General features: G+C 42.0%; 1 protein-coding gene across 1 annotated transcript; it reads right to left on the reverse strand.

Annotated features, from left to right (window-relative positions):
- Positions 1 to 770: 770 nt before the first annotated feature.
- Positions 771 to 1,546, reverse strand: LOC139561356 (bolA-like protein 2; the record flags this gene model as incomplete). Its single annotated transcript, XM_071378387.1, is given in 2 exon segments — positions 771 to 1,342; positions 1,449 to 1,546. Coding segments are annotated over 2 exon segments (198 nt in total), but the record flags the coding sequence as incomplete, so codon positions are not given.
- Positions 1,547 to 10,757: the final 9,211 nt, after the last annotated feature.

Below are 10,757 nucleotides of genomic sequence, written 5' to 3' on the forward strand. Positions count from 1 at the left end.
CTGACCAAGGCCCTTCTCCCCCGATTGCTCAGTTTGGCCAGGCGGCAAACTCTAGGAAGAGTCTTGGTGGTTCCAAACTTCTTTCATTAAGAATGATGGAGGCCACTGTGTTCTTGGGGACCTTCAATGCTGCAGAAATGTGTTGGTACCCTTCTCCAGATCTGTGCCTCGACACAATCCTGTCTCGGAGCTCTACAGACAATTCCTTCGAACTCATGGTTTGGTTTTTGTGCTGACATGCACTGTCAAATGTGGGACAGACAGGTGTGTGCCTTTCCAAATCATGTCCAATCAATTGAATTGACCACAGGCGGATTCCAATCAAGTTGTAGAGACATCTCAAAGATGATCAATGGAAACAGCATGCAGCTGAGCTCAATTTCGATAATCATAGCAAAGGGTCTGAATACTTATGTAAATAAGGTATTTTTGTGTTTAAATTTGAATACATTTGCAAACATTTCTAAAAACCTGTTTTCGCTTTGTCGTTATGGGTTATTGTGTGTAGATTGATGAGAAAAAATATAATTTAACTGACTCGCTACAAATGAAGAGCCAGTGATAGTTGAAGAAGCTTAAGAATTGGACTACTTGATAACCAACCACAACTATAAAGGCTTCAAAGCAGGTCGCCACCTGTACTGTGAAATGTCCAGCTCTCCGACGGTTGTGTGGCATCTAGCTTTATCTGAAGCTTCAATAGACATCAGTGCACATGCACACTATCTATTCCTTGGAAAGAGAGCTTTGTACAACAGACGAGTCATATAATCAATACTCAAAGCTGTACCAGCCCATTTTATTCATTTACACACTTGATTTCACATAAATAATTTTATTTGGGGCTTTCCAATATGAAAAGCCATTTCCTTGAGTCAAGTCATTCATTGTTATGACCGAACAAACACAGTAATGATTTATTTAAGTGATAAGATTTCATTTGAGTTTTTCTGCCTGTTCCATGTTATGCGTTGTTGCATTCCTAATAACAATTTGGTATAATGTCAGTAATAATCACATACCTCCACAACAAAAACTGAAAGTGAAGTTTCAGTACACTCATTCAATCATTAAGGAATTCGGACCAGGATTGTTTTGTCATGTTTAATACTTCATTTCAGTCTGCATCATTGACTGAAATGAAATATATGTTAGGCCAGAAAGTCAACATTGTGTGAGCAAGTGTCGCTTATTTACACATAATAAGTTGTAAAGTAAATATGGTCAAAGTGTGTGTCTTCATCACTGTGCTTTCTGTTTCTCCCACTGTTCTGGTGTCAGCGTCTTCTGTTCAAAGGCGTGGATCTCTTTTAGCTCTTCAGCCAAGCAGGTGTTCACCATCCTGACAAACCAAAAATCAGAAACAAGAGTCAACTACAGTCTACTCCACATATCCATTCAAAGTTAGCTCATAACCCATATCAGCTCTACCTGCCCACTGTGCCTACCTGTGTCTCGCCAGCAGTGGTTTCCCCTCAAACTGGGGAGACACTATTAGAACTTTGAAGCTGGCAGCACATCTGTTAGGGGATGTGTCTTCAACTTCCTGTGAAAATAAAGCCGGTAGAACAGGTCATTGGTGGGGTGTGTCACACCATAGCTCAGGAGTGGCCAATTCACCTCCCGGGTGTGAATGGTTTTGCTCCAGTCCTGTACTAACACGCAAGACTCAACTAAGGTTCTGATCATGAGCAATTGATTAGTAGAATCAGGCAAGAGCAGAGCTAGAACAAAAGCCTGCACACCCAGTAGCTCTCCAGTAGAAGTGTAAATGTACAAATACAAAATGACCAAAATCAGCCCAATTCTGTTACACTAATTGTTTTTTCACCAATCAATAACAGCATAGGGCAATTTTAGATTTTTTTAAACACCTTTTTTCTCCCCAATTTCGTGGTATCCAATTGATAGTTACAGTCTTATCCCATCGCTGCAACTTCCGTACGGACTCGGGAGAGGCGAAGGTCAAGAGCCGTGCGTCCTGCAAGACACGACCCAACCAAGCCGCACTGCTTCTTGACACAATGCCCGCTTAACCCGGAAACCGTACCAATGTGTCAGAGGAAACACCGTACATCTGGCGACCACGTCAGCATGCCAAACCCTCTCCTAACCCGGATGACGCCCCATGGGTCGAGCCAAAAAGTTTGCCCACCCGTGGCATAGGGGTATACTACAAAACAGGATCAATGAGTTAGCCTGCTAACTTGCCAAAATATTCTAAAATAACTTTTTATTCTTATAAATATACGCTTGAAAAGGGCATGTTCTAATGGTCCAACAACCAAAACTGTAAGAAATTGTATAAGATACTGGTAACTTGTTTTAACCACTTCTCAACATAAGCTATTCTTGGCACAACATGCACCCATCCCCTCTACTTTGTCAGACCCACACACACATCCCCTCCCCCATGAATAGGGCCTGTGAAAACAAACGCACATGCAGGATGCCTTTGGATGTGAATAGGACAAAGAACTGTGTGAAAAGCCAATGGAATGTCGACATCAGGCCGAACAGGACTACCTACGACCCAGATCGACCAATCGGAAGGCCAGACGACAAGATCAACCTACTTTGCTTGTTGTCTATATAATCTGTATGTACTGCTTAGAGGGGTCTCTTCTCCGACGATTTCATAAGAATCTGACAGAAAGGGGCCGTGCACGTTTTTGCCTGATATCTTTACACTTTAATAAAACGGCCTTATAATAAAATTATCCACCTCGTCCTATGTCTCCACTTGGTCTCCTGTCTCCAGTAAACGTTTTATCAACAGACTTGGTAAGCAGAGGATGGTAATTAGACACCTTTGATTTCGGTCCATAGAAAGTTGATCAGACAGGAGGCGAGTGGGAGAAAGATTCAAGAAGGAGAGGTGACCCGCTCGAGGGAGACGTCGGCGATTCAACTCACCCAGGAAACTGATCAAAGAGCTCGAAAATATTAAGGTAAGCAGAGCCGGTTTAATCAAAATCTGCATATTGTATAATAGCCAATATCTAAATTATGATCAGGAGTACTGAGGTGAGTGTGAATTGTTGCTAAATTTATGTGGAATTGTCTAGAATTTAAGGCATGCTGTAAGGATATCTGCGTTAAAAATCCCATTCCAAGTAGTCTGATAACAGTGAGGAATTAGAATGTATTCCAAGTAGTCTGATAACAGTGAGGAATTAAATGAATTAACTGAATGTATTCCAAGTAGTCTGATAACAGTGAGGAATTAACTGAAATATATTCCAAGTAGTCTGATATAACAGTGAGGAATTAAATGAATTAACTGAATGTATTCCAAGTAGTCTGATAACAGTGAGGAATTAACTGAAATATATTCCAAGTAGTCTGATATAACAGTGAGGAATTGTGGTAATAGCGAACCTGAGCCTACTGGAGTTGGCATTCCAGTAGACAGAAGGCTATGCTGAATGTATTCCAAGTAGTCTGATAACAGTGAGGAATTAAATGCTGACATGTATTCCAAGTAGTCTGATATACCAGTGAGGAATCGATGAAATAAGTTGCATGAGCAGAACCGAGACAAGTCGATAACGCCAAATCAATGTGAGTGATTGAACGTTCCACGAGGCCGATTGCTAATAATTAGCCATATGCTAAGTTGAGGCTGTGTTGGAAGTGACCGCCGGGTCAGAGAAGCAGCTATTTTCTGCTGATAAGTTGACCTGATTTTTCCCTCTCGTGCTGTTGGTAAATCCTTAAGGGTTAGAATTAATTTGATAATTATTCTAGAAACGCTAGGATACACCATATATTGTCCTAAAAGGACACGTTTGAAATACTTTGGGAAAGTATTTAATTAATTAAGTTAGTTTTTGAGTTTTCAGTTTTTTAATTAGTTTTTGAGAAAAATGAGTCCTAGAATTAATTAAATATTTATTCTAGAAACGCTTGAATATACTAATATAATGTCCCGAAAGGACATTTCTGAAATGTTTTGGCAAAGTATTTAAATAATCGAAAAAGTGAAAACGAATAATAACTGTTTGAAAATAGTTCCTAAAATTATTATTATATTTAAAATAGAAGCGCTAGATAATACTAGTAGAGTGTTCCAAAAGGATATTGCCGAAATACTTTGGGAAAGTATTTAATTAATTCGCCAAACATAAAGCAATAACATTCTTTGTACACAAGGGGGAGACAGACACCAGAGATAAGACTGTGTCAGCACCAGAGATACATTGTTAGTTTTGGCCAGTGATGGGCTAAGTGCACCACCAGAATAAATGCACACAATCACACATCACATGTCAACACTGAAAAAAACATGGCAGACGCACTCAATGCTGAAGAAGGTCTGCCCCACTCCTGTGCAGAAAGAGCTGCACAAGAACTGAAACTGAGACCTGACCTGGGGAACGAACCACTCACCAACCCGGACCTATGGTTATACACAGATGGATGCTGCTATAGAGGAGAGGAAGGGAACATAGCAGCATACGCAGTGGTACAACAGCTTCCAGACAGGTCACACGTGACCTTGGAATCTGCCATCATCACACACCTGAATCAGCCCAGTTAGCTGAAATCATAGGGTTGACACAAGCTCTGGAAAGAGCTGAAGGAAAGACTGTAAACATCTACACCGACTCAGCGTATGCTCATGGAGCAGTCCATACTGTTGGACCACAATGGGTTAGCAGGACATCAGCATAGATTACACAGATATGGGGCAAGACAATGTGACAAATGGAAAAAGGTACCTGTTAGTTATGGTAGACAGGTTCTCTAAATAGGTACCTGTTAGTTATGGTAGACAGGTTCTCTAAATGGGTTGAGGCAATGCCAACAGCAAGGGAGGATGCAAAATCGATCATTAAGTGGCTCCAAACCGAACTCATACCAAGGTATGGAGTTCCAAGGCAAATCAGATCCGACAAACGGGTCCCATTTCAGTAACCAACACCTGAGACAGGTGGAGGAAAGATTGGGTATTGTACACAAGTTTGGGTTAGTGTACAGGCCACAATCTCAAAAGTCTCGTGGAACGCGCCAATCAAATGTATGTGCAGGTTTGAAGTTGATTTGGGTTGAAGCCCTGCCCCTGGCGTTGCTGGCCATGAGAGCCTCTCCAGGTGCAGGCACCCATCTCTCTCCTCATGAGATAATGGTTGGAAGAATTATGCTCGGTCCACCAAGGGAGGGAGGTCATATGCCCGCCCTTGATGTATAACAAATTGTAATGTCTGATAATTGACGGAACTTTCTGCAGCTCTCTCCACACAGATTCACAAGGTCCAAATGGGGAAGCTGACAGGAGATCCGCCATCACTGAAGGTAAAAAAAAAAAAAAAAAAAAATTGGTGACTGGGTGGGGTTAAAGTCCACAAGAGAAAGTGGCTAGAACCCAGGTGGACTGGACAGTACGAAGTGAGGGAGGTTACTTCACACTCAGTCCAGGTCAAAGGTAAATCAGGCGCACCTTGGCACCACCTCACACATTGCACTCCAGCCCCAATCCCTTCTAGAACACTGACAGAAGTCAGAGCTGATTTAAACAGCTTGAATCCGATTCCAAATGAAGACATTCCTGACTCAGGGGATGCGGCATCAAACTCCGCCTCCCCTGAAAAAGGAACCTCGCCCATTTAGAGGGACATTTCTCCCTCCCTGGGCAAGACTAGGGGTATCTGGCCCCTTATTTGTGATATTACTCCACACACTCATAACTCTTAGGATAGTTTGGGGGTGGAGAGCTATACAGAGAATGGACAGAAGATGGCAGTATTGCAGCACTCAACGGTCTCCCAGGAGCCTGTTTGAGTGCTGGTGACAGAGAAAAAACTTAAAACCAATTCGGAGTAGAGAGAATACGTTTAATAACTTATTCAGGTTAAATTTACAGACTAATGATATTATTGTTATGGATTGGGTGACATGCGATATAAATTTAGCGAAGTATATGGTAAGTTTACACTTTGGAATGGAGAAAGTTGAGAAGTCGATTTTACTTATACGATAGTTTTGCTGCCAAACTTAGTTGGGGTAACTAGATGTTTTGCCTAGAGGCAGGAATAAGACAGTCATTTTTGGTATTATATTGGCTAGTTGCTGCGTTCTGAACACAGGTTGAGCGCTAGTAAACGCATATCTTTATTTGAACTATACTAATCTATTTGATAAAAGTACTAAACCTGTATATTTAACATTTGATAATGATTGGCAAATCCATATATTTAACCACAACTTTGAATTTAGCATTGAGTATTATAGGAGGAACGGGATAGAATGTGTACTTTCCCCACCGGGTGTGGCCGTATTAAATTATGCTAGAGAAAATTGGTTGTGTCATTTAGAGGGAAAATGTGTACATTATAGCTTTGAGATACTTTTCAAAAGTTGTTGAAAGTTATTGGTTTTTGTTTAGGTAACACCAGAGAATTCGAACAATAAGTAAACGTATTCTAAACGTGATCTGTTTTCATTATGGGGAACAATGAACGACTCGCAACCTGGTGCTGGCAGGGAGTTTTTAAAGGGACAGTACACGTTTATCACAGTTGTGTTACATGAAACATCGGGGAAATTTAGAACGAATGATTTAAGGGTATTATCATAATTATTAGGTTTTGTTTTTGTGGTAAACGTTTGGGTTAAGGGGTTTTCCGTGTTCCCAGAGACAAGATATCTTAAAAGAATACACTCATATTGGAATAGGAGTTTTACTTTCTGGGTTTTATTTAGGCAGGGGACTTTGAGAAGATAAAGGGTTCTTTTGGTATGCCTAGATATGGTATGGAACACGAATGTAGGTGTAACCTTTTTGACCTATTTTCATTGCATTTTCCGGTGACTTGATCACTCACGGGAGAATGTAGTGGGAATAATGAATTTGTGTCATTTGGGATACTAGTTTATAACTCTTGACCATAAGGTTAGCATTTGTTTTGGCCATTAGAAGATAGAGATAGGTTTATTAAGGTTATGTAAGGACTTTAGAGATTTACACTATAAGACATGTTGTTATTTTAAATCCATTTGGGATAGATAAAGTCAAAACAGTGAGACACTTAGTTAATATTGCAAAAGAACACATAGTTGTTATTGACTATTATTAGAAAAAGGCAGACAGATGGGTCTACCCCGCACTGTTGAGACCTTGAAGGTTTGAGAGTAGAGTGGGGAGGGTGGACCAGGAAATGAGCAAGGTAGGCTGTGAAATAAGAAAGGAGAGAAAGGGTTTAACATATATAAGCAGCACAGATACATTTTAAAGTAGATAAGTCACTTGACAGAGAATTGGAAAAGAATAGATATGAATGTACGCCCAAGGGAGAATTGGATATGCGGCGAATGAATGGGGCGTTTCCATATTATAATGTACTAAGTCATTATTTAGAGTAGGTAAGGTTGATACCTGGCCAGAGCCAGGTATCAAACGGGGGAGGGGTACATTGTGGTCTAGGATAGGATGGGGCCTATTGGAAAATAAACTAATGTAAAATTCAAAATTATAGCTAACAAATAGGTATAGAAGTTAAATATATAATCAGATAAAACAAATGAGAAACTGGTGGTTAACCAAATCTGTATGTCCAGGATTTTATGCGTTGCAGGTGAATTAAAGGAGAAGGTGATTCACTCGACCTGGGGGCATATCGCACTTGGAGGGTGAGACACACTGACACTGCCGAATGATCACAGAGTTAAGGAGAAGAACTGTTGCTAATAAAGCTCGGGGGTCAACTCCTTAATGAAAATTCCCTGACCCCGACCTTTCCTCACTGTGTACGTTCATAGAAGTGAAAGTGTTGTTTGACCTCTGGCTGATGATGTGTTCTTTGGGAGAGGGTGGGGTTTTACAGGACTGCTTGTAGTCCTGAGCTGTCTGATTAGGATACGATGGGGATGTTACCATCGCAGTATTGCCAGAACCACCACCAGTTCCAACGGACCAGGGTTCAGCCGGCCTCCTCCACCACTTCAAGACCAAGTCCCACGCCATCACCTAAGCTCTCCAATCTGGTACAGGTAATAAATGTAAAAGACATCTCAGATAGTGACCAATTGGGGACTTAAACTGAATATGAGGAAAGGGAGAATATGTGGTTGGCCTACAAAACAATAAATAGAAAGGACTGTGTCGTATGTGGACATGCCAGACCTATTCTGGCTGCTCACCCATTTGCCCTAAGTAATGTGGAAGGTTGGATGTGCATATTGGAAAGTTCAAGCCAAATTCAACCCGGTGTAAAACTCTGAGTCTTGTGTTCCCAGAAGTACCTCCCCAGAAGGTACCGTGGGGAGTTAAGGCATATGGAGGATGTTACAGCTGTATCACTGGTACAGGTAGGGGTGTGGACTATGGGAGGCTCCCTACTACAAACTGCATCACTAATGCCACTATTAACTAGAGGTGTTGCTGATGTATGGTGGATGTGTGGACCTGCCAGGCGGTTGACCCCATTTTGAAAGGAAATTGTCGTTGCTCATGTGTTTTGGCCAGTCTGATACCACCATTGCCTATTATTGAGGTTATAGCTAATCAACTTCTGGGAGCTGCACATGACACAGAGACTCGGTACCAACCCAGGAGACGGCAGAAACGTGACGCTCCTTGGTCCGAGGGTACAGATAACATGCACACCAACCTGTTGGGGGTCCCAATAGGGGTCCCCCCCGAATTCCAGACATTAAACAGGAATGATGGCCTGTGGCATCTTATGCCCATCATTGGCCCAGCTATTGTTGATGCTAAAACAAAAGGTCTGGATCAATTATATCTACTATAATTAATGATGATTTGTTAAACACACCCACAAAGGACTTACAGGGATGGCTGAACAATTGGATGCTACCTCTCAAACCAGTAGACACAATAGACTAACACTAGACATAAGTCTGGCCAACCAGGGAGGTGTATGTAACAAGATTGTAGAACAGTGTTGCACGTTTGTTCCTAACAATACTAGTCCGGATGGGAGCATTTCAAAAGCTCTGAGTGGGTTGGCAAGGTTATCAGTGGAGATGAAGGGTCTTGCAGGTGTGGAGGAGAGTGGACTGTTCCCCTGGCTGGGTGGTTGTTTTGGTAAGTACACTGCAATGATGATTACTGGATTTCTGACAATAGTTGTTGTTTTTCATTTCTGTATTGCCTGTATCATACCTTGTTTGAAGAAGTTTGTTACAGATGTGTAAGGGGCCTCTGGTATGATGCCGTTGCTTGATGCTCCAGTTGGAGAGGCTGATACGAAAACAAGCTTCCGCAGGAGAGTGGGCTGGCAGAGGAGGACCCTTGGTTTGCTGTAGTTGATGTTGTTGAATGAATAAAAAGTGATGTTTGTCCTCCCTGTTGTGAAGGTTTGAAGTTCCCGGGTGGCGACGAGCCCACCTGGTACAGGTTGTATAGAGGGATGGGCCTGAGGGTTTAACATATTCTCGTTTTTTTGGTTTACTAATGTGTGGTTGGCCACTCCAGGTGTAGTTATTGGAGTGGTCTCCTTTTTGGTCCTTGCTCATTTACGACTCAACTTACATTGATGCTATTGGTGTCCCTAGGGGGTGCCAGATGAATATAAACTGGTGGACCAAGTGACAGCTGGGTTTGAATCTTCTGTCTGTTGGTGGTGAACAGTTAGTAAAAATGTGGACAGAATTAACTACATTCATTTTAATGTCCAGAAACTGGGCAATTGGAATCAACAAGGCTTTGAGGCGGTCCATGGACAATTGGCAGCTACGTCCCTGATGGCATTTCAAAATAGAATCGCGGTTGATATGTTATTGGCTGAACGGGGGGGGGTCTGTGCAATGTTTGGTGAACAGTGTTGTACTTTAATTCCCAACAACACAGCTACGAATGGGAGTCTGACTGTAGCATTGGAGGGACTTCCTACCCTTAATGGTAAGATGAAACAGCATTCTGGAGTGGACACTTCTATGTGGGACTCATGGATGGATGCCTTTGGTAAATATAAGACGCTGGTTTCCTCCATCCTAGTATCAATTTCTGTTCTTGCGGCCATTCTTGTACTTTGTGGATGCTGTTGCATTCCATGTGCGCGCACGCTTGTTAGCCGTGTTATCACTGCCGCAATAGACCCTAATCAGGAAAGGGCCCAAATGTTCCCATTGCTTGATGATGGGGAAGCTGGACCTGTCTATCTATTTGAGGACTAAGAAACTTTTATGTCACGTCTCTTGTGAGACGTGAAGAGGGGGAATTACAAAATTTGTCCTCTGACAAATTTTATCCCATAGCTTTGTCTTTTTTACTTTTATGTCACGTCTCTTGTGAGACGTGAAGAGGGGGATTTGTAAGAAATTGTATAAGATACTGGTAACTTGTTTTAACCACTTCTCAACATAAGCTATTCTTGGCACAACATGCACCCATCCCCTCTACTTTGTCAGACCCACACACACATCCCCTCCCCCATGAATAGGGCCTGTGAAAACAAACGCACATGCAGGATGCCTTTGGATGTGAATAGGACAAAGAACTGTGTGAAAAGCCAATGGAATGTCGACATCAGGCCGAACAGGACTACCTACGACCCAGATCGACCAATCGGAAGGCCAGACGACAAGATCAACCTACTTTGCTTGTTGTCTATATAATCTGTATGTACTGCTTAGAGGGGTCTCTTCTCCGACGATTTCATAAGAATCTGACAGAAAGGGGCCGTGCACGTTTTTGCCTGATATCTTTACACTTTAATAAAACGGCCTTATAATAAAATTATCCACCTCGTCCTATGTCTCCACTTGGTCTCCTGTCTCCAGTAAACGTTTTA

This window comes from Salvelinus alpinus, chromosome 31, assembly GCF_045679555.1.
Source record: "Salvelinus alpinus chromosome 31, SLU_Salpinus.1, whole genome shotgun sequence".
NCBI classification, from domain to species: Eukaryota; Metazoa; Chordata; class Actinopteri; order Salmoniformes; family Salmonidae; genus Salvelinus; species Salvelinus alpinus.